Source organism: Notolepis coatsorum (assembly GCF_963971535.1).
Source record: "Notolepis coatsorum genome assembly, chromosome: 13".
In the NCBI taxonomy this organism is placed as follows: Eukaryota; Metazoa; Chordata; class Actinopteri; order Aulopiformes; family Paralepididae; genus Notolepis; species Notolepis coatsorum.
Genome location: NC_140177.1, coordinates 6,491,278 through 6,516,488, shown reverse-complemented (window position 1 = coordinate 6,516,488; position 25,211 = coordinate 6,491,278). Strand labels below are relative to the sequence as shown.

General features: G+C 45.4%; 1 protein-coding gene across 1 annotated transcript in view; it reads left to right on the top strand.

Moving 5' to 3' along the window:
* calcr (calcitonin receptor) overlaps window positions 1-25,211 on the top strand; it is a 133,600-nt gene that overhangs the window by 57,229 nt on the left and 51,160 nt on the right. Inside the window, 6 exon segments of the mRNA XM_084327487.1 lie at window positions 2,403-2,482; window positions 2,484-2,514; window positions 2,779-2,886; window positions 2,889-2,890; window positions 9,880-9,971; window positions 21,634-21,760. Of these exon segments, the coding sequence (XP_084183613.1) occupies window positions 2,403-2,482; window positions 2,484-2,514; window positions 2,779-2,886; window positions 2,889-2,890; window positions 9,880-9,971; window positions 21,634-21,760 (440 nt within the window).

The following is a 25,211-nucleotide window of genomic DNA, read 5'->3' as shown; positions in this document are numbered from 1 at the left end:
ACCCGTTTGACTTTGCAATGCAGCAATCTCTGATTGGATTTGCAAGGCTTGCCAATCATATTCAACCTCCATGTATTGGATGGCAAGGGCTGTCAATCATTCAATCCTCCATTCAATGGCGAGAGTTTAAACTGCACAGACCGTGCTTAGACGAAGTTAATAGCCTATTTCGATTGGCTGTTATTTATTATTTATATAACATTGGGTCACACCTGTGAAGTTTTCTTCACGAATAATTACTGCAGTCATTACTGCAGTGCAGGCCTGCTCAGAGCTGTCATTTTGGCCATTTTTAAAAAGAAAAAATTCACTGACATTTTTTTTACAGAGGAAAACTTTTCTAATAAAAAAATATAAAATAATATAATAAAAAAATAATTTTTTTATATATATATAAATAAAATAAATGTATATATATATGTAAATTAATTATAATTATGAATTATGAGTGATTTGTGTTTCACGTGTTGTCATAGAGAAACCTCCACTGATGCCAAGTCAACCCCAAAAGTTTTTATTTTTCATTGACGTTATTGGAACGCAAAAACTCTCACGCTGGCCAGTCTGACATAGGCCATGTTCCATCGTGCATGAGCACAAACTCAAAGTGGAAGAAGGCCTGATACAAAGACAAAACGTTGGGACGTCTAGGACCCTTTTCATCTCAAGGACCCCTAAATTGATACACGTAAGGCAGCGGACCCCCGTTTGATGATAAGATCATGTCTCTGGGACCCTCATGTGAGCAGATCGTTGTTCCTTAGATATGATTAGTCCAGAATTCCATAACTGTGTCTATTGTTGGAGGTGAGGGAGATACCTGTGGTGGAATAGTCACTCTTATATATTCCATCACTGAGCTACTGTACTACTAACCCTGAGTACCTAAAGTAAAGTGTACACTGTATACTTTACTTCTCATAGTATTATTTTGATTATGTTGTTTATTGTAACCATATATAGTATAATATAACTCATAGGGCATAATTATACAGACCCTCATCTGCACCTCTGATCACACTGCCTACTTGCTCATTATGCGTATAATTCATATTCATATGAATTAATATTCATTATTAATTATATTGTTTACATTGCCTATTTTTACCTTTCTACTGTACTATAATTATATTGCCTGTATTTACGTCGTTCTACTATTACCATAACCCTACCTGTACCCCCCCCCCCCCCCCCCCCCCCCCAATAATCCATCAATTCCATCAATAATGGAATATCTTATTTACGTCAATTAGTGCACTAATCTACCAACCACTAATCTACCAACAACACATTGGCTGGATAGTCCAAAGAACTTTAAAAGCCATTCTTCTCAGTTTCACCGTTTACATAGTTACCGCGGTTAACTTCTGCGGTGGCGGTGTAATTTTTTTTTTACGGTAATTAAATAGTGAAAACTGCCGTCTCCGCTCTCTGGTGGGAACCCGCTGGAACACACTGGAGGAGGGAAACCCAGAATAAGGTCGGACGCTTCACAATGGATCCACTCGTATCTGTGGGGGTGGTGCCTGACAGCCGTGTTTATTCAAGGCCTTTAACGCGCCTCTGTGCCTCCTCCGCGTGCCATCCGTTACCCGGGGCGCCCGCCGCTGACGGCACGTCACAACATGTCGTCGTAGAGGTATAGCTTTCTCGCCGATCGCTGAGCCGCGTCGTGTCGTGTTGTGTGTCATGTCATACGCTTCGACTGGGTTCGTCACGGCCCCCCCGCGCGGAAAGGTGCAAGGCGCTCTGAAAACTATTAGAAGACTCTTCTCTCTTATGGCGCTGCTACTTTGTGGTCCGAGTATTATTGACCCATGACAGCAGTTATTTTATGAATTTTATCATCCCGTCCCAACACTTGCAGTGTGTGTGTGTGTGTGTGTGTGTGTGTGTGTGTGTGGTGTGTGTGTGTGTGTGTGTGGTGTGTGTGTGTGTGTGTGCGTGTGCGTGCGTGTGTGTGTGCGTGCGTGCGTGCGTGTGTGTGTGTGTGTTGTGTGTGTGCGTGCGTGTGTGTGTGTGTGTGTGTGTGTGTGTGTGTGTGTGTGTGTGTGTGTGTGTGTGTGTGTGTGTGTGTGTGTGTGTGTGTGTGTGTGTGTGTGTGTGTGTGTGTGAGATGGATGCTTCCTTTCTTTGCAGTTACAGTATAATCCAACACTGAGCAAGTTAAAAGTGAGGCCATGAATAGATTATTTAAATGCGGATGTCTGTCAGAAGAGAGTTATGTATTATGCAAAGTTGTCCCCCGAAGAGGGGGGGGGGGGGGGGGGGGGGGTGGATGGAGTGCCCTCAAAAAAGGGCCGGGAGTAAAAAAAGAAAAAAGAAAGAAAAAGAAGAGAGTTATGTTATTTGGGAGACTTACTCAAGATCCTGGTGTTTCTTTGCCCCCCTTGGTGCCACAGGTCAGTACTGCAGTCGTAACTGGGACGGCTGGCTCTGCTGGGGCGACACCCCGGAAGGCATCTACACCTCCCAGAACTGCCCCCAATTATTTCCCCGACTTCGACTCCACAGGTGAGAGCCGCAGGGGCTGTGAGAGGCTGGAGGTCTGTGACTTGTGCTAACCTCTCCGGATAATTTAACTTCAAACTCCATATATCTAAAGAGACTGAGGGGAGGGGGGGGGGGGGGGGGGGGTAAAATATTCATAGTTTTGGGGGTTGAATTATTCATAGGCCCTAATGGAATGGAGATTTATGCAAACGCTATACGTTCTGAGAGGAAAGTGTTTCGGAAACCGTCTATTTTAAAACCACACTTTTCTTCGTTGTGTTTCAGAAAAGGCCACAAAGCACTGTGGGGACAACGGGCAGATGGTTCGTCACCCCGAGACCAACAGAACCTGGTCCAACTACACACTCTGTAACGCCAACACCAGGCACAAGCTGAGGTAACAGAACCTGGTCCAACTACACACTCTGTAACCGCCAACACCAGGCACAAGCTGAAGGTAACAGAACCTGGTCCAACTACACACTCTGTAACGCCAACACCAGGCACAAGCTGAAGGTAACAGAACCTGGTCCAACTACACACTCTGTAACGCCAACACCAGGCACAAGCTGAAGGTAACAGAACCTGGTCCAACTACACACTCTGTAACGCCAACACCAGGCACAAGCTGAAGGTAACAGAACCTGGTCCAACTACACACTCTGTAACGCCAACACCAGGCACAAGCTGAAGGTAACAGAACCTGGTCCAACTACACACTCTGTAACGCCAACACCAGGCACAAGCTGAAGGTAACAGAACCTGGTCCAACTACACACTCTGTAACGCCAACACCAGGCACAAGCTGAAGGTAACAGAACCTGGTCCAACTACACACTCTGTAACGCCAACACCAGGCACAAGCTGAAGGTAACAGAACCTGGTCCAACTACACACTCTGTAACGCCAACACCAGGCACAAGCTGAAGGTAACAGCGATAACACTAAGGAGAAGCTAAAGGTAATAATGTAGTGCTAACACTAAGGAGAAGCTAAAGGTAATAATGTAGTGCTAACACTAAGGAGAAGCTAAAGGGAATAATGTGATGCTAACACTAAGGATAAGCTAAAGGGAATAATGTAATGTTAACACTAAGGAGAAGCTAAAGGTAATAATGTAAGGTTAACACTAAGGAGAAGCTAAAGGTAATAATGTAATGCTAACACTAAGGATAAGCTAAAGGTAATAATGTAATAATTCTAACAATAAGGAGAAGCTAAAGGGAATCATGTAATGCTAACACTAAGGAAAAAGCTAAATGTAAATAATGTATGCTAACACTAGAAGCCAAAGGTAATAATGTGATGCTAACACTAAGGAGAAGCTAAAGGTAATAATGTGATGCTAACACATGAAGCTAAATGTAATAATGTGATGATAACACTAGGAAAATCTAAAGCTGATAATGTAATTGTAAGGTTTGGTTCTTTCCCCACCACGGGCTTCTTGAAGTACTGTGATGATTGGTCCGCTGCTCTCCCACTCGCTCTGTTCCTTTAAGCCTACTCGCTCTGTTTCCAATTGTTTTCTGTTAATCATTGCATTCCCCTATTCACACGCTTCTTCCCAGAGACGTCGTTGATTGGTTCTTCCCCGTCCACACGCTTATCAATCACATCCCTCAGCTGTCACTGCTTGTCAATTAAGCATTCCCGTATTATTTATACCCCGTTTCCCCATTCAAGTTTTGTTGGATCGTTTTGATATTTCAGTTGCATTCGCCGTTCCTGCTGCCTGCTGTTGTTTCCCTGTGCTTTGCCTCCAGGATATTCAAGAAGCATTCCTCTTGGACACCCTTTCCCCGAGGCGACGCGCTCGCTCCATTCTGTTCCAACGCTCTTTACGCACAACGCCTGGGTGAGTTTTTTATGACTGTCTTTGATCCAATTCCGTTTTTCGTGTGTTTATATAACACTGAAGATTTCCAGCTTTTTATCAGACAGTCACTCACCCAGCGTTTAGCCTTTTTTGGATTGTTTCATTGGGATAATATTTTGGCCTAACATCTCCCACTGTGTGTTTACACACCGAAGATATTATCACATTGGATTTGTATTTTGGGACTTCGCTCACAGTGTTTATTTTGCACCGAAGATATCTATCACTTGGGATTGTGTTTGGAACGTTACTCACAGTGTGTATTTACACCGAAGATTCAGTCACTTGGATAACTCTGTTTTCGGGTACAAGTCACCTCTCCTGTTCACCTGCTCTGTTCCACCTGCACTCTGAGTTAACTCGCTCCCTCTCTCTCTCTCGGTCCCGCAACCACCTCGGAGATTCTGCCGAGAGAAGTCTGCAGAGCGGCTCTGACGTCAGCGTCTGCTTCCTCTGACTACCATCCCGGGAGAAGCTGCAGAGCAGCAACATTCATCCTTGCTTGTATTCCAGTCTTTGTTTGAACTCTTCCCAGTCTGTGCTGTTTATTTAGTCTTAATAAACAAGCCCTTGTTTTTGGCAACTCTGAATCCTACTCTCTTGTGTCGTTGCGTTTGGGGTCGGTGTCAAACCATAACATTACGATCCAACCAGTATGACGACCCCAGCCGACACAGAGAGAGTCGTCACCTTGGGCATCGAGGGGGTGGTAAGGCGTGCCCTACGCTTCCATCGCGCTCCAGGCAATGTACCGGTTCATCGTCTCTTTGTCCCCAACTCAGTCCGGTCCCGGGTCCTCCAGTGGGGCCATACCAGCCGGTTCGCCTGCCACCCGGGCGTTCATCGCACGTTCTCCTTCCTGGCTCGTCGATTCTGGTGGCCCACCATGAGGAGCGACGTCAAGGAGTTCGTACTGGCCTGCGCGGTCTGCGCCCGCAAGAGAGTCAGCACAGCAGCGGCAGTCCAGTTGGAGTCAGCCAGGGAACACAGCCTACAGCTAGATGCGGCTGCGGCAGCTGTACTGGAACTGAGGGAGCAGGTCCAGCTTATTCAAGGGTCCCTGGCCGCTCTGGCAGGACAACAATCTGGTATTCTCGTTCAGCTTCACACGCTGTGCGACACCGTTAACGCTTTACTTCCCTCACTTCCTTCAGGAGCATTCCCCGCAGCCCCAGCAGTTCCCACGCTTCCCGATCCCGCACCTCGGGAACCCCGTCTCTCCGTCCCACGGCTGTTCGACGGTAATCCCGAGGAGTGTGCCACATTCATCATGCAATGTGAGTTGGTTTTCCGTCATCAACCAAGTCGATTCACTTCTAGAGGGGCCCAAGTGGCCTATATGACAAACTTGCTTTCAGGCCGGGCTGCCCAGTGGGTCACTTCCTCCTGGGCAATGGATGCAGATTTTGTTTTCTCCTATCCAGACTTCGTGGCTGAGCTCCGCAGGGTGTTCCACCATCCAGCCCGTGGTCTGGACCCTGGAGCCCGGTTGGGTACCTTCCGACAGGGGAACGGCGGGGTAACAGACTACGTCCTGGAGTTTCGACTGGCGGCGGTGGAGAGTGGTTGGAGCGACCCAGCACTTCGCCTAACCTTCATGAGGGGGCTCAGTGACGCAGTCAAGGACCAGCTCGCGACCCGGGAGGAGCCTAACTCCCTCGAGGACCTGTTCAGCCTCGCCATTCGCATCGACGGACGCCTCCAGGAGAGAAGACGTGAGAGAACCCGACGGGGACCCCCAGACGTACCCCCCGAGGACCACGACCTCGAGGAGGATTTCAGTACCCCAGACGTACCCCCCGAGGACCACGACCTCGAGGAGGTTTTCTGTACCCCAGACGTACCCCCCGAGTACCACGACCTCGAGGGGGTTTTCAGGGAGTCCAGGGCTCAGGTCTTTCCGCCTCGCCGGCCTTACGACTGTGCCATCGACCTCCGCTCAGGGGCTCCCTTTCCCGGCGGCCGCCTCTACAGTGCTGACCGCCCTGCCCCCTCCGTGACTGGTGGGTTTGTTCCCTCCCGAGCCGTGACCGAGGAGGAACCCATGCAGCTGGGACGCAACCGCCTTAGCCCGGCCGAACGGGAGTCCAGGCTCTTCTCCGGCCGTTGCCTCTACTGTGGCCGGGATGGACACCGTGTCTCCAATTGCCGTGCCCGGCCAAGAGGACCAGGCTCGCCGGGACCCCGGGAGATCCTGGTGAGCCGTCTTTCCTGTTCCCCCACCCGTGCACCACCCAACCGTCTGGCGGACGTCACCCTAGCCTGGGCGGACCAGCGGGCGACGGTGGGTGCACTCATGGACTCTGGTGCTGATGGGAGTTTCATGGACGTTGGGTTTGCCACCCGGGCCAACATTCCACTTGAGGACCTCGAGAGGCCCTTGGAGGTCTTCGCAATGGGTCATCGCCGCCTGGCTGACGTCACTCAACGCACCTGTCCAGTCCTTCTCACCGTTGCTGGTGACCATGTTGAGAGGCTCCAGTTTTTCATCACCAGCTCTCCTCTTGTCCCTGTGGTCCTGGGCAGGCCCTGGCTCGCGCTGCACGAGCCCCACATCGCCTGGTCCTCCGGTACCATCAAGGGGTGGAGCCCCTCCTGTCGTGCCCGGTGTCTTCGGGTTCCGTCCAGCCCCCTCACCGGGTCCCAGTCCCCGTCTCCGGCCTCCCTCGCCGGTTGTCTGTCCCTGTGCCCGGCCTCCGCTGTCGGGCCCCAGTCCCCGTGCCCGGCCTCCGCTGTCGGGTCCCAGTCCCCGTGCCCGGCCTCCGCTGTCGGGTCCCAGTCCCCGTCTCCGGCCTCCCTCGCCGGTCCTCTGTCCACGTCTCCGGTCCCCCTCTCCGAGCCTCTGTCTTTGTCCCCCTCTCCAGTGCCCCTGATCGCCGGCTTCCTTGGGTCCCGTCCGGGCAGGCCGGGACCGAGTGGGTCGCCGGGTGGCTCCCGTGGAGGGGGGGGTACTGTAAGGTTTGGTTCTTTCCCCACCACGGGCTTCTTGAAGTACTGTGATGATTGGTCCGCTGCTCTCCCACTCGCTCTGTTCCTTTAAGCCTACTCGCTCTGTTTCCAATTGTTTTCTGTTAATCATTGCATTCCCCTATTCACACGCTTCTTCCCAGAGACGTCGTTGATTGGTTCTTCCCCGTCCACACGCTTATCAATCACATCCCTCAGCTGTCACTGCTTGTCAATTAAGCATTCCCGTATTATTTATACCCCGTTTCCCCATTCAAGTTTTGTTGGATCGTTTTGATATTTCAGTTGCATTCGCCGTTCCTGCTGCCTGCTGTTGTTTCCCTGTGCTTTGCCTCCAGGATATTCAAGAAGCATTCCTCTTGGACACCCTTTCCCCGAGGCGACGCGCTCGCTCCATTCTGTTCCAACGCTCTTTACGCACAACGCCTGGGTGAGTTTTTTATGACTGTCTTTGATCCAATTCCGTTTTTCGTGTGTTTATATAACACTGAAGATTTCCAGCTTTTTATCAGACAGTCACTCACCCAGCGTTTAGCCTTTTTTGGATTGTTTCATTGGGATAATATTTTGGCCTAACATCTCCCACTGTGTGTTTACACACCGAAGATATTATCACATTGGATTTGTATTTTGGGACTTCGCTCACAGTGTTTATTTTGCACCGAAGATATCTATCACTTGGGATTGTGTTTGGAACGTTACTCACAGTGTGTATTTACACCGAAGATTCAGTCACTTGGATAACTCTGTTTTCGGGTACAAGTCACCTCTCCTGTTCACCTGCTCTGTTCCACCTGCACTCTGAGTTAACTCGCTCCCTCTCTCTCTCTCGGTCCCGCAACCACCTCGGAGATTCTGCCGAGAGAAGTCTGCAGAGCGGCTCTGACGTCAGCGTCTGCTTCCCCTGACTACCATCCCGGGAGAAGCTGCAGAGCAGCAACATTCATCCTTGCTTGTATTCCAGTCTTTGTTTGAACTCTTCCCAGTCTGTGCTGTTTATTTAGTCTTAATAAACAAGCCCTTGTTTTTGGCAACTCTGAATCCTACTCTCTTGTGTCGTTGCGTTTGGGGTCGGTGTCAAACCATAACAGTAATGCTAACACTTGAAGCTAAAGGTAATAATGTAATGCTAACACTAAGGAAAAGCTAAAGGTAATAATGTAACGCTAACACTTGAAGCTAAATGTAATAATGTGATGATAACACTAGGAAAAGCTAAAGCTGATAATGTAATGCTAACACTAAGGTAAAGTTAAAAGGAATAATGCTAACACTAAGGAGAAGCTAAGGGGAATAATGTAGGCAGGGTGCAGGGTTTGTGGGGAAAAAACAGAAGGGGGACTTTCAAAAATGTTTTTAACATAGCAGTAAGACAAAAGCAAGGGATCAATGAAATCAAATCAATAAAAATCACTAGAACAGGTTCCAAAATTCCACTCCAATAATGATGTGATATAAGGAGGTAGCTTACAAGTAAAATTAACAAATGGCAGTGTTTGTTTATGGGGGGCCGGGGGGGTTCATACACTTTGCACCCTGATTTCTTCTATTTGGGGGGGGGGGGGCGACAGTGGCTCGGGAGGTAGAGCAGTCGTCTGGTAATCCGGAGGTTCCCGGTTGGATTCCCGCTCCTCCCGGGCAGCTTGTCGAAGTGTCCTTGAGCAAGACACTTAACCCCTAACTGCTCCCGATGAGCAGGTCGGCACCTCGCATGGTCGCCTCCGCCGTCGGTGTGTGAATGTGTGAGTGAGTGGGTCAAATGTGAGGAACAAATTGTAAAGCGCTTTGGATACAACAAGTATTATATAAATGCAGCCATTTACCATTTTATTTGACCACTTAGAATGGGGGAAGAGAGAGAGAGAATGGAGAGAGGGGGAATGGAGGAAGAGAGATAATGCAGGGAGATATATAATAGAGAGAGAGAGAGAGAGAGATAATGGAGAGAATGGAGGGAGAGATAGAGATACAATGGAGAGAAAGAGAGATAATGGAGGGAGAGAGAAATATAGAGAGAATGGAGGGAGAGAGAGGGAGAGATAATGGAGAGAGATAATGGAGGGAGAGAGAGATAATGGAGGGAGAGAGAGATAATGGAGGGAGAGAGAGAAGGAGAGAGATAAATAATGGAGGGAGGGATAGAGATAATGGAGGGAGAGAGAGGGAGAGATAATGGAGAGAGATAATGGAGGGAGAGAGAGATAATGGAGGGAGAGAGAGATAATGGAGGGAGAGAGAGAAGGAGAGAGATAAATAATGGAGGGAGGGATAGAGATAATGGAGGGAGAGAGAGGGAGAGATAATGGAGAGAGATAATGGAGGGAGAGAGAGATAATGGAGGGAGAGAGAGATAATGGAGGGAGAGAGAGAAGGAGAGAGATAAATAATGGAGGGAGGGATAGAGATAATGGAGGGAGAGAGAATGGAGGAATGGATAATTTACCATTGTTCTGTTGCTACGTACTGTTCCTGTGCACCTGAGACTAGAACTGAGAGGGGGATCAACTGGTTCCTCTGCGTCTCTCTTTGTGCTTCTGCAGTCGGCGTACATCCTTTACTACATGGCTATCGTGGGTCACGCCTTGTCCATAGCCTCCCTGATGTTCTCCCTGGCCATCTTCTTCTACTTCAGGTAATTGATTGATTGATTGATTGATTGATTGATTGATTGATTGATTGATTGATTGATTGATTGGTTGATTGATTGAAGTTTATTTCAAATATACAACATGACAAACAAACATCAAGTACATATATAGCCTTAAGCCGTTCAAATAATAAATGTAAAAAAATATATATATAAAAAAAAATAACAAAGAACAAACAAACAAAAAAGTCAAACTAAATCTTTAGATTTTTTTGTCATTTACATATTTGAAAAGGAGTGGGAAGAAGCATACACGTATTTAATCCCACCCCTAATTACTCATCAGAACATACTATATTTTATACATACATACAACATACATTACTAGACTTAATGACAACAGTGAGATATTACCGATCTTAATGTGAAATGGAGGACGACGCTGGAGTTATTGTTGTAGCGATTATTAGTTTGAATGATTAGCAACTGATGCAACTGCAGGCCGCTTGGCCACGTTCCCGTGGATCTCATTTATCAGTGAGTCCTCGTGTGTAGAAGTTTGAAACTTGATATAAAAAGAAAAGAATACCATCGTGCGGTTTGCTTAAAACCCAAATAATGCACGCCGATCGTTTCCAAGGACGCATTACAATCTAATTGTAAGTGGACATTAGTTTAAGAAGCTCTCCTTATAGATTTCTTTTTCTTTTTTTTAATAAGATAAATGAGGTCCATCAATGTTATTTGATATTGCCCTTACTTGGATAATAATAGTATATTAAGCTGTTTACATGCATAACACACAGGAATGACCCATTGGATTGGATTGGATATAGTCTTTATTATCCCCAAGGGGCTATTTGGTTTGCAACAGTATTAATAGACAGCACAACCAGTACACATGGCAAATATACAATAAAGACATAAATGCATTTAAAACATACAATAGATCACCATAAAACTGCAATCAGGTGTAGAATAAGAACACAGCGTATTTGTTGTGATTATACAGTAGCAGCTAAGCCTAAGCTTATTTAAAAATTGTATTTAAAAATCCAACAACTGACGGAACAAATGACCTATTTGATTTGGCCCTCCTATCAAATCAAATCAAATCAAATTAATTTGTAAGGCCCGACAACACACGTTAATGTCCCCATGGGCCGGACACGTCTTCTTTAAACAAGTCAAGAAGAAACATCACAATAAGTCAAGAACAATCAAGAACACCATAAGGTCCAACAAATTTAGAATAAATGCTAAATAAATGAATGCAATGCGAACACTCCCAGACATATCCCACGCGAAGGTAAGGAAAAACTCACTAAAACCTAGCAATAGGAAAAAATGCACCACAGGCAATGTGGAGGAGAGAAACCTTAGAAGGGCCGTTCAAGGGGGGATCTCCCTTCTTAGATGTCGGTGATAGTAATGTTGCAGTAAAACAGGTGAACAGTTGTTAGGCATGCACTCATGTGTGTGAAACACAGATAAGTGCATGCAATAGCAACTGAACATTTTGAAAGATTAAAGATAGAGCTGATAGCGATGGCAACTGAACATTTTGAAAGATTAAAGATAGAGCTGATAGCGATGGCAACTGAACATTTTGAAAGATTAAAGATAGAGCTGATAGCGATAGCAGCTGCAAATTTTGAAAGATTAAAGATAGAGCTGATAGCGATGGCAACTGAACATTTTGAAAGATTAAAGATAGAGCTGATAGCGATAGCAGCTGCAAATTTTGAAAGATTAAAGATAGAGCTGATAGCGATGGCAACTGAACATTTTGAAAGATTAAAGATAGAGCTGATGGCGATAGCAACTGAACATTTTGAAAGATTAAAGATAGAGCTGATAGCGATGGCAACTGAACATTTTGAAAGATTAAAGATAGAGTTGATAGCGGATCTATTTGAGGCAAAGGGGCGGCACAAAGAGGGTCCTCCCAGTCTTCATCACGGGACGTCCAACACTCCGGTCATCACTCATCGTGGTCATTATCGAGGCGTGGATGAGGAATTGTTTTCCCAAAGCCCTCTTCATCTGGATGAGAGCTGGACGCTACATGTGAACGGATGATTGGTGTCTGATTTTTGATCATTTGTTCTCCTCCCTTTGAAATCATTCTTAGCTCTTTATTCACTTTTCATGGAAAGATAGGTTAGGTTTACTTTATTTGTTCAAGGGGGACAGTGTACATTAATAAAACATTTTACAGATGTAAATGCACCCAATTTTAGCCAAAAGGCTAATTTCCATTGGCAGTCCCCCTGCCAGAAGGTACAGGCTAAAATCCTGTGTAAAAAAAGGGTTAGCAATAATAAAAAAAAAGGGTTAGCAATATCATTCTTGAGATCATTCTTACTTATCTCAACCGGCGCGTGGCTGTTTGAAATAAACCCTTTCACTACAGACGGTTAACCCTTTCACTACCACACGACAAAGGGATAACCCTTTCACAACCACACTACAGAAGGTTTACCCTTTCACTACCACACTACAGAAGGTTAACCGTCTGTAGTGTGGTAGTAAAAGGTTAACCTTCTGTCGTGTGGTAGTTGAAAGGGTTAACGCTTATTGTGTGGACAGCGTTCAGACCTAAGCTTCTGAACGCTTCAGCCTTTGACATTTCCGTGGTGTCACTGGGTGTAATTTATTTAACATCGTTTGTCGCTTTGCTGATTTATTATATTATATATATTTCTTCATTCCTTCAATTTCATGCCAACTTAGTTTTGATGTGAAACCTCTTAGAAGGCCGATTAATTTCACGGATATTTAGGAGTTGAGGACCAAAGGAGGCATGAAGTCAGACATACCAGGCAGATGAGTCGGCGGTGTGCCCCGCTCAGCGCACTGCCCCCCCCGTGCCCGTCAGGCTGTGCCCCGGCTCAGCGCACCGGCCGTCAGGCTGCCCGCAACAGGCCACACATGATCCCACGGCCAAAACCGCTGAATTAATGAACAAACTCTCGCCGAATTCCAATAGCTTAGCAGTTAAAAGGGTATCTGTATATCAAAGCCGAAGAGCTTAGAAGGTTTGTTTTAGTGATTCTTCATTTCTTCAAGTTTACAAAATATATGACCCGCTGACTTCATGTGTTCGATGGCACGGCTTCACTGTTACACTCTGTCCATTATCTTTGGGGGGAAAACCCTCGTGTTGCCTTTGGGAAGAGAAATCAAACTTGATGCACCGTAAAACTACACACTCAGGGGAGTTGGTCTTTCTGGCGGCGGGGGGGGGGGGGGGGGGGGGGGGGGGAGTGGGCGTGAAGAGGCTCGGATTGTGAAAAGCGAGTTTTTTTTTTTTTTTTTTTTTAATCTTTTCCCCCCTCCTTTTTCCTCCGATTTTTTCCCATCCCAATGTTAGTCATTATGCCAATTCCCAATCCCCTTCCTGGTCGCTGCGCACTTACCCCCCACAGTCGGTCTGGGAGAGTGGAGGCTATCACGTGCTTCCTCCGACACACGTCCAGCCAATCAACCGCTTCTTTTCACCTGGCAGCGCGGACTCTCACTGAGAGGGTGTAACGTGTGGAAGGATCACACTATCCCACTCAAGTCCTATCCGCGCTTAGCAGGCGCCCCGACCGAACTGTAGGAGTCGCTGTTTACAACGACCCGGACCCACCCCGCCAGCTTCTCCCACCCTCTAATACAGCCAATTGTATTAGTGTGAACGGCCAGCCAAGCTGGTGACAACCCCGGAGCTGTGAGCTGGACTCGAACAGGCGAATCCAGCCGCTCCGGGGTTGGTGACGAACGCAATCTCCGTTACGCCACCTGACCGCCCAAAAGCGAGGTGTTTTAACCCTTGCACTGCCACACTACTACAGAAGGTTAACCCTTTACTATCACAAGTGTGATAGTAAAGGGTTAACATTCTGTAGTGTTGTTGTCGCGGTGAAAGGGTTAACCGTTTGGTAGTGCGGCAGTGAAGGGGTTAAAAACGTCAGGGCGGCAACGGCGAGGCTGAAACCGTCCCCAGCTGCTGCTGCTGCTTCCCCCGGCGTCCATCTTGACCCGCTCGTCAGTCGCACCTGGGGAGGCTCGGCCCAGACCACAGCCGTCACATGCACCACGGGGCATCAAAAGAAAAGCAATAACAATTGACACAAAAAAAACACAATATCTCAATATGTTGGCAAAGGCACGCTTTCGGAGGAACAAAGTTTTACGACCGTAGTTTGGTATTTTATGGCGCTCATGAACTAAAGTCGATGTGTTAATGTCGTATTATAGGAAGCAGATGTGAGGTTTACCGTGGTATTTTTCTGTATTTGGAGGGTGTAGCCTACAGCTGTGCTATTGGCCTTATTTATGACTCCTCGACTCCAGCGTTGTCAGGATTCCCAGATAAAAATACTCCCGTTGGCCTTGGAAAGATTTTTGTTGGCGGGAGCTTGGGACCTGTCATGATCCGTACGTTGCTATGTAACCCTGTGGCCATAAGGATGCGCATGCTTTTGACAGTCAGTTATGTTGTTGAGTGTACTGTCAAATATTCAGCAGCTCTGGGATTTCCTTTTATGGAGCGGAACACAACGCTGTGATGATATTGTCCTTCAGGTATTCCAGGTATTCCGTGAATTCTAAAAGTCTAAATTCGGAGGTAGAGCAGGTCGTCTGGTAATCAGAAGGTTAGGGTTAGACAGTGGCTCAGGAGGTAGAGTCTGGTAATCAGAAGGTTAGGGTTAGACAGTGGCTCAGGAGGTAGAGCAGGTCGTCTGGTAATCAGAAGGTTAGGGTTAGACAGTGGCTCAGGAGGTAGAGCAGGTCGTCTGGTAATCAGAAGGTTAGGGTTAGACAGTGGCTCAGGAGGTAGAGCAGGTCGTCTGGTAATCAGAAGGTTAGGGTTAGACAGTGGCTCAGGAGGTAGAGCAGGTCGTCTGGTAATCAGAAGGTTCCCGGTTCGTTTCCCGCTCCTCCTCCCGGGCAGCGTGTCGAGGTGTCCTTGAGCAAGACACTTAACCCCTAACTGCTCCTGATGAACAGGTTGGCACCTTGCATGGTCACCTCCACTGTTGGTGTGTGAATGAATGAATGAATGAATGAATGAATGAATGAATGAATGAATGAATGAATGAATGAATGAATGAATGAATCAAATCAAATCAAATTTATTTATAGGGCCCGACAACACACGTTAATGTCCCCATGGGCCGTACAGGTCTTCTTTAAACAAGTCAAGAAGACAACATAACAATAAGTCAAGAACAGAACAAGAACACCATAAGGTCCAAACATTTTTAGATGAATGCAAATAAATGAAAGAATGCAAGCACTCCCAGACATACCCCACGCGAAGGTAAGGAAAAACTCACTAAAACCTAACAATAGGGAAAAAAGCTCCACAGGCGATGTGGAGGAGAGAAACCTTAGAAGGGCCATTCAAGGGGGGATCTCCCTTCTTAGATGTTGGTGATAGTAGTGTTGCAGACGGACAGTTGGTAAGCATGCACTCATGTGTGTGGTGAAACACAGATGAGTGCATGCAATAGCAACTGAACATTTTGAAAAATTAACGATTCAAGTTTCAAGTTTCTTTAATAGTTGTCATACAGAAGTACAGAATACTTTCATACAAAATGCTTCTTACTGTTACGCTCCAGAGACTGTGCTAGACAAGATAGTATCAAACAACATAGTATAGCATGTAATTTAGAAGAAGAAAATGAAGAAAAGAAGAAAATGAGGTCACAGTGTTCGGTATAGACATAGACATAGAGCTAATAGCGATAGCAACTGAACATTTTGAAAGATCAAAGACAGAGCCGACAGCGGATCCACCCGAGGCACAGGGGCGGCGCAAAGAGGGTCACGTCCTCCCCGTCTCAGTCACGGGACATTAAACACTCCGGTCGTTGCTCAGGGACAGCCGGAGACAGGGAGATAGGGGGTGACGCAGAGAGGGTCGCGAACTCCCCGACAATGAATGAATGAATGAATGAATGAGTGAATGTGGGGCATAAGTGATCAAGCGCTTTGGAAAATAGTACTTTTGAAAGTACTATATAAATGCAGTCCAATTTACCATTTAAGTGTGGAAGTTGTATACTACAGTATGTGGTTTAGTCTTGGCTTGTTGAAATACGGTGCTGTTTGTGTTAGAATCAGTCCGACACGCGGAGCGGGTTGGCCGAACGTTGGCCGCCAACCACTTTTTCCTCCGTGATGCATCAGCTGGTATTATATAAAACTTGCGATTTGGATTTCTGTGTTTGTTATTAGTACAAAAGGTAACACAGCAGCTTCAATTTGGGTATTCGAGAGTTGGCCATGTCTGTATGTGTTTTGTATGGACATTATGTCAAGTCAATCAGGGGGAGAGCTTTGACTCATATCTCGCCTTAGAATCACCAGAAAGGCTTTCGAAATAGTGAAATGCCATGTTGGCCTCAATATTTTCAAAACAAATCGTATGAAAATGTTATGAAATGAACAAGAATGTGATAAAACATGAAATAAAAAAGAAAAAAAAAGAAAAAGAAAATCAGTCCGACAGACCGGATCCTTAAGGAGCGGTGTGGCTTCTTACAGGGACACATTTGCAAGTCTGCTACAGACTGCACGCTTTGGTGCAAGGTGTCTTTGCTCTACCACCTTAATGAATAAAACAAATTATTAACCGGCTATCTTTAATTGCATTCCATGAAATGAAAGCATTAACTATAGGCTTCATAAAAGCAGTAGTTAATAGATTTCACCTACAGGACGGATGTCTCTGTAACCACGCTTTTGATGAAAGTCACAAAACATCAGACAATTCATTATGGGATTTATGTAAGGGATAATGTATAGCTACGAGGTTATTGTCGCAAAATAATTGACCGACACGAGAATACCGAGGCGAGGGGCGCCCCAGTGGCGAACCACATAGCGCGCTCAGCCGCGACACGGCCGAGCCAGGTTCGATTTCCCGAACCCGTCGTTATTTGCCGAATGTCTTCCCCCCACTCTGTCTCCCATTCCTCCTCTCTCTCTATCTACTGGACTGCCCAGTAGAAATAAAGCGATAAAACGCCAAAAAATAAATCTTAAAAAAAAAAACAGAATACAGAGGCGCCCCGCCGAGGTGTTCTAAACGTAGTGAAGGTCAATTATTTTGCGACAATGACCAAGTATAGCTATACATTATCCCGCTTATTACATGGCTAACTTACTAACAATATACCTAATTCATTTTACACCATCGACAAGACGAGATCAAATGCAGACGCATTTGTTCTGTGGCTCTGTCAGCCCAAATAAAGTTATTATTATCGCAGGTGTGTCTGATTGCACTGATGCAGTGTGTGTCAGTGGGCTTGATTGCTCCAGCTGCGAACAGCGGTCGCTATTGCTCGGTTGCCCCTGGCAGCGGTCCGTTATCGAGTAAGAACGGACCGCAACCGAGCGCTATTGACCAATCACAATCAAGCATTTCGGCTAATGTTAAAACGCCATGTAATAATTTGTGTTGACGTTCACAGGTACCGAACTACACCCTCCACACAGTAACGCATTTCGGGTGTAGTTTGGTCAATCGATCACGACAAGGTCTGTGGATTATCATGAGTAACCCGGGTCATGGTTTCTGGAAAGAGAGTGAGTTTTTAACCCATAGCACCGCTACTCGCCACAGTCACTTGAATGAATGAATGAATGAATGAAAACTTTATTTAACAGATTGCAGAATGGGTACAATACAGTACGGCTCAATACACACAATTGTTAAGGGGATGCAGACCAGAGAAAGACGTTTGTCTTGTTTCCATCAGGGTCCCCCATTTTCATTTCATATAGACATTTATGACATACACAACATACATGACATGTATGGCATAGGGACATACAGGTATTTAGTACTGATACATTTGTGACATAAACGGTATTCAAATATACAGTACTGTTACCCCTAGATCCTGACAGAGTATATACATATGATGGGGAGGGGACTGTACATTAGGAGGGGGTGGGTGGGTGGGAGAGAAATATACATACGGCGGGGAGAGAATATATACATGCGGTGGGGAGGAGACTGTCTATTAGGAGGTGGTGGGGGTTTTGGGCATTTACGGTGGCCAGTTTCGAATTGCAGCCTCCCGTAGGTGCTCCTTAAGATCGGTTTTGAATGTGGGTAGGGATTCACATTCCTTTACAGCTGTGGGTAGGGCGTTCCACATTGATGTGGCATAATTGCGAAACGTGTTTAGTCCCTTGTTTGAGCCGAATCTGGGTTTAACATGATTTGTTGAGCTTCCTCTGGTGTAGTGGTTGTGGTATTCACTGACCTTTGGGAAGTATTTTGACATGTACATGGGTACCTTAGTCGTATAGTGTACATCTGTACATCGTACATCGAACATCTGAAGTCCATCGTGACTGCGCCTCACGGTACCATCCGTTACATATATTATTCAAACAAAGTGTCTAGTTTGTCTCCCTTTTCAAAGTTTTACAAATGAAAAACGAGCCATTTTAAACACTTTGTCGAGTAAAAGCCCCAACTTGTTTTCTCACACTGTAATCCCAAGACCTGTGTTTGTGATTATGTCCAACAACAAGAAGAACACAGAGGTGGTCGAGGAGGTCCAGGCGGTGAACGCTATAATCATTCAATGGCTCAGTCCGCTGCAGAACCCCCGCGGCCACATCTGCCAAACGCATTAAGGCGTCACGGGCCAGAGGTGCAGTCCCTCCCCTGCGGCCTGTTATTTATCGCGCTGTTTACGCGTCCGCGATGGAACGGTCTTGTTTGTCGGATGATAGATGATAGATGTGCTTTCAGCGCATAAATTCAGAAGGTATTACAAATTCGTGAAAAATCATCACCCCGAGCGGATATTAGGACATTCTCTCACTCTGAATTATCGTCAATTTATCTCCGAAATGTCATTTGGACGCATTCTTAAAGAGTCATCATGGAGGGGGGAGCCGCTTCTCACGGAATTGAGTCATGCGAGTCAACTCTACAAATTATTCCTTTTTTCTTTTCTTTGTGTCACGGCAGTTAATTATCTTACTCCAGTTATGTAAATATGGCATTCGTTGACAGATCATCAAATAATCACGGTTATTTTGCCAATGAAAACATTAATGTCGATAAAGCAACTCCAGCAGCTTGTAATACATACAGGAAAAAATAACCAAAATAAAAAAAAACGTCTTACTGTCTTCTACGATCATGCACTCTTCCACTAATTAATCTTCCTTGTCTATATTACTACCTACTATACTAATAATATGTCTTGTAAGTCGCTTTGGATAAAAGCGTCAACTAAATGACTAAGTGTACATGTAAATGTAAAATGTTCTCATCATTTGTTGGTAAATAAATATAGTATTTTTGTATTACTTACATATATATATATATATATATATATATATATATATATATATATATATATATATATATATATATATATATATATATATATATATATATATATATATATAATATAATATATACAGCAAGCAGGCAGTGTGATCACAGGTGCAGATGAGGGTCTGTGTGCCCTGATAGGATTTATTTAGATTCTAGTGTTTATTATAACCATATTTATTCGCATGTATAATATAACTGAGGGGGCATACAGACGCTCTGCACCTTTGATCACACTGCCTACTGGCTCATATGCTTATATTCAGTCTACTGTAAGTAGAATAATTGTATTGCCTGTATTTATGTCTTCTACTATTACCCTGCCCATACCTGTACCCACCCCCCCCCCCCCCCCCCCCCCCCCGCTGCTATGACGCCTGAAGGTCCCCAGGGGGATCAATAAAGGAATATCTTATCTTATCTTATACCTCCTACACGTCAACTGCATCCCGGTCTCTTCTTCATTAGGGATGTTCGATATTGGCTTTTTTACCGATACCGATATTGTCCAACTCTTAATTTCTGATACCGATATCAACCGATACCTGTCAGGATGGAGGTAGGTGAGTTCCAATTGTTGTAGGCAATCACAGAGACGGAGAAGGTATACTCTTGAACAGGTTCGACTTTAATAGTAAAGAACACAAAGAGTAATAATAGGATACTATGCCAAAGGCAAAGGAACGAGAGAATAGATAATGGAGCTTAGTGGTGGTCCAGAACTGGAACCGGCCGCGTTATCTCCGAACGCCTATAGTGAAGACCTGACGAATGACAAGCAGAGGAAAGGAATGTTAAATAGCCACCAAATACCAACATTCCACACACACACCCGTGACAGCCAATCAGAAGCCAACCCCTAAGTGACAGCACTAAATGACAGGGAAAAACAAGTGACCGTAGTCAGGAACCAGAATCGTAACAGATACCGATATATGCAGGGTTCCCCCCCCCCCCCCCCCCAAAAAACGGAATAATTTCAGGTATTACATATCTCTTGTTGTGGAATTAACACAACATTATGCATACTTTTGACAATAAATACAATCATAATTTGTTCTTACTTGCTTGCCTGGGTAAATAAAGGTTAAATAAATGTAAAAAAATTAAAATAAAAAAAACAATACAGATCATTTCCGATATCACATTTTAATGCCAATATCGGCCGATAATATCGGACATCCCTAGTCTTCATGTATACAGGAATATCTTATCTTATCTTATACCTCTGCATCCCGGTCTTCATGTATAAAGGGACATCTTATCTTATCTTATACCTCTGCAACCCGGTCTTTGTCTTCATGTATACAGGGACATCTTATCTTATACCTCTGCAACCCGGTCTTTGTCTTCATGTATACTGTATACAGGGACATCTTATCTTATCTTATACCTCTGCAACACGGTCTCTGTCTTCATGTATACAGGGACATCTTATCTTATCTTATACCTCTGCATCCCGGTCTCTGTCTTCATGTATACAGGGACATCTTATCTTATCTTATACCTCTGCAACCCGGTCTCTGTCTTCATGTATACAGGGACATCTTATCTTATCTTATACCTCTGCATCCCGGTCTCTGTCTTCATGTATACAGGGACATCTTATCTTATCTTATACCTCTGCATCCCGGTCTCTGTCTTCATGTATACAGGATGTAGTTGACCACTACAAGTACCTAGGAACAGTAGTTGACAACAAGTTAAACCACAATCAGAATACATCTGCAATCTGCAAAAAAGGTCTGCAGAGACTCTACTTCCTGCGCAAACTAAACACTTTTAATGTGGACAAAACACTCTGATGGTTTTGTTTTACAAATCTTTTGTTGAGTCCATTTTCACCTTTTGTATTGTCTCCTGGTATGGCAACCTGTCAATATACAGAACAAAAACAGTCTGGCCAACATAGTCAAGATGGCCAGCGAGATAATTGGGACCCAGCAGCTTTCCTTGACAGACATTTATAACAGACACATTCTGCGGAAGGCTCGGACGATCTTAGACAGCTCTGACCATCCTCTCTTGGAGGACTTTGTCCCCCTCCCCTCTGGCAGGAGATATAGGCTCCCCAGGCTAAAGAGCAACAGATTTAAATGTCCGTAAATCCCCAGGGCACTAAATGCACTTAACTTCCTTTAAAATAACAGTAATGTATTTTCATTTTTCCTTTTCTTTTTCCTGGTTGGATTCTGTAAGATGCGATGTTTCTTGTGTTGCGTTATTTGTTGTTGTTGTTGTTGTTGTTGTTGTCTCTACCACTGCTGCAAAGCAGATTTCCCCTCGAGGGACAGTAAAGTCTGAGCTGAACATCCCGGTCTCTGTCTTCATGCACAGGAGCCTGAGCTGCCAGAGGATCACGCTCCACAAGAACCTCTTCTGCTCCTACGTGCTGAACTCGGCGCTGACCCTCATCTACCTCGTGGCCGTGGTCAACAACCCCGAGGTCGTGGGCAGGAACCCGGTGAGAGACATCGTGTTTTTCTCCCCACCAGCTGCACTAAGTCTCCCGCTAAGATCCGCTCCGAGGCGCGGGTTCCCGAGGGAGAGCGCCGTGTACCGTGAGATCTCAGAACCCCCGCGGTCCCCCGCGGCCGGCCGCAGCCCCCGCCCCCCCCCCCCCCCCCCCCCCCCCCCCCGTGCCAAGTCCGCGGGCCGGCGCCAACTCCAGTAATTTAGTGTTTCGTGTGATTCACAACAAACGGTTTATTTTGGCTGCTTCGCCCGACACCGCGGGATGGGAACATGGAGCCGTGGGGGAAGCGGTGTTGCTAGGTTACGATTTCTTTGATTGGCAGGTGCGATTGTGTCAACAGAATGCAAAACTAAGCGGTTTAAAGGGAGTTAGGTTATCGTGACATTTAGGAACGTATCTCAGCCAATCACAATGCGAGGGCGGAACTGACGTATTCAACTTAATTACTGAGGTATTGTATTTTTGTATTTATTTATTAACACAAAGAGTTAAACAAAAGTAAAAAGAAATATACAAAAATAAAAGCAGAGTCCCAAATAGACATCTGTCCCAAATAAAGAAGAAATTATTGTCCAACTCTTGAGAAGACGGTAAGCACATGTTTTTCTTTTAGTCAATTTAGGAAGATGGTCTTATAAAGATCTAAATGATAAAGTCCAGAAATGCATTTCTTGTCATAAATGCGATAGGAATATGAAGTACTTCATGTGTTGTCTCTGTATGATATTAAAAACATTTAAATAATAGAAAACAAGGCTATTTTCAAACAGCTTGCAAAACACAAAAATGTCCACAAGTTAGTTATCCATACATCACTTTCAGAATCAGAATCAGAATCAGAATCAGAGTCAGAAAGGTCTTTATTTGCCAAGTAGTTTTCACATGCAAGGAGTTTTCTTTGGTCGTTTTTCGGTGCGACATTAGCGGACAGACAGATAACAGACAGATAACACAATAAAGAGGTGGAGTAAGCTCAAAATGAAATATGAACTAAGTTGAGCACAATAGAATATAATATAATTATGAAATAAAATAAAATATAGGCCAGGGCTGTTGCAAATGTAAATAAAGAGGTTGAATAATATTAAATGGGATATTTTAAACTAAATTAAATATAGCACAATAGAATATAGTACAATGAAGATAAAATAGGAATAGGCCAGTTATGTGCAAAAAGAGTATGAGTCAGTGAAGTATGAACGGCACGGTGGTGTAGTGGTTAACACTGTCGCCTCACAGCAAGAAGGTCCAGGGTTCGATTCCCGCTTGGGGACCAGGTTTCCATGATGCCAGGTACCCAGGTGGGGTATCTCCCAGGCCTTTCTGTGTGGAGTTTGCATGTTCTCCCCGTGATCGCAAGGGTTTCCCCCCCGATAAGAGAAACCCAATGGAAAAACATGCACAACAGATCGCTAACGCTGTGGCGTCCTTGACGAAGACGGACAGGAGCACTTGGATTGGTCCCCGGGGCGCGGCTCATGTTGACGCCCCTATCTGTTCTTGGCTGCCCATGGGGGGGGAAGGACGACGGGATGGGAAAAGTGCAGAGAGACATTTCATCGGCGACTCAGTGCATGTGTGTGTGTGTGTGATCCTGTGGGTCGCCCATCTCGCGTGTGTGTGTTAAACTGCATGACAAATAAAGATTTCTAGTCTAACAGGTATGTTTCTGCACTACTACTACTACTACTACTACTACTACTACTACTGTCTGTCCCAAATAAAGGCAGGTGTTATTACATGTTTTGACAAATAAAGGCAGGTCTGAATTAGAAGCCCGGTCTACGTTATCTGGTTGCCGGCGTCGACGCTGCAAAGCACGTTTTCTTTTCCCCGACGGTACCTTTAATGTACGTGTTCTGTGGCCTCACCTCCTGAGCCACCGCTACGTCACAGACGTCTTTAATTTAATCACATCTTCCTCATTTAGCAGGTGGTTGCCATCAATCTTGGCATCCAAGTTTCAAGTTCAAGTTTCAAGTTTCTTTAATAGTTGTCATACAGAAGTACAGAATACTTTTATACAAAATGCTTCTTACTGTTACGCTCCAGAGACTGTGCAAGACAAGATAAGTATGAAATAAAATAACATAGTATAGCATGTAAATTAGAAGTAAAAAAAATGAGGTCACAGTGTTCAGTATAGACATATGTACAATGTTCGATGCAGAATAGACGTAACTGAGTTACCATATAATATACAATATACTATGCAGTGTACTAATATACAATACTATATAGTGCAAAGCAGAAATGGGATGAGGTACAATTTAGGTACAATTTACAGTAGGTGTACGAGTTGTAGTGCAAATTCTTTATCAATAAATATAAAGTGTGTTTGTGTGATCTAAAGTGTGGAGAGTGGGTGCTGCAGTGTGTTGTTTGTTTAAGTGAGTGTGTGCGTGTGGGTGTGTGTGCTGTGTGCATTTGATGGTTGTTGTATAGTGTTTATTGTTCGTTTAGCAGCCTGATGGCCTGGAGATAGAAGCTTCTTCTGAGTCTTTCTGTGCTCGCCTTGAGACTCCGGTATCGCTTGCCTGACCGCAGCAGTTCAAAGAGGCAGTTGTTCGGGTGGCTGGAATCCTTGAAGATTCTCTTAGCCTTCCCCCTGCACCGCTTGTTGTAAATGTTCTGGAGGGTGGGAAGCCCCCCTCCAATTGTGCGTTCGGCTGAACGTGTCACTCTTTGTAGTCTGCTACGGTCTTGTGCAGTGCTATTCCCAAACCAGGAGGTGATGTTGCCAGTCAGGATGCTCTCTATTGTACAAGGATCTTCTGACTGACTTGGAACTTCCTTAGGCGCCTGAGGAAGTAGAGGCGTTGTCGTGCCTTCTTCACAACACTGTCAATGTGTTGTGCTGATATAGAATCACTGCATTAATGGAACGAGCAGGAGCTGCCGAGTCTGATCATCAGACATCTCAGTGCAGCGAGGTGTTCGTTAAATAATCCATAGGGTTAGCAGAGGAATACCCAGTTCTGTATTTGTTTTATTTCGATGTGTAGCTACAGTAGCTACATGCTGGTGCATATCATACTAAGTAATATTCATACTGGTTTAAATAAACAAGTGGATATTTCCTATCTTTGCTGAGCTATATTGTTGTGCTAAAGCAATCAGACCCCTGTCCCACAGAGACCCCTGTCCCACAGAGACCCCTGTCCCACAGAGACGTCTGTCCCATAGAGACCCCTGTCCCACAGAGACCCCTGTCCCACAGAGACGTCTGTCCCACAGAGACCCCTGTCCCACAGAGACGTCTGTCCCACAGAGACGTCTGTCCCACAGAGACCCCTGTCCCACAGAGACGTCTGTCCCATAGAGACCCCTGTCCCATAGAGACCCCTGTCCCACAGAGACCCCTGTCCCACAGAGACCCCTGTCCCACAGAGACCCCTGTCCCATATAAATACAGGGTGAGTTCAGTGATCTAACCCGC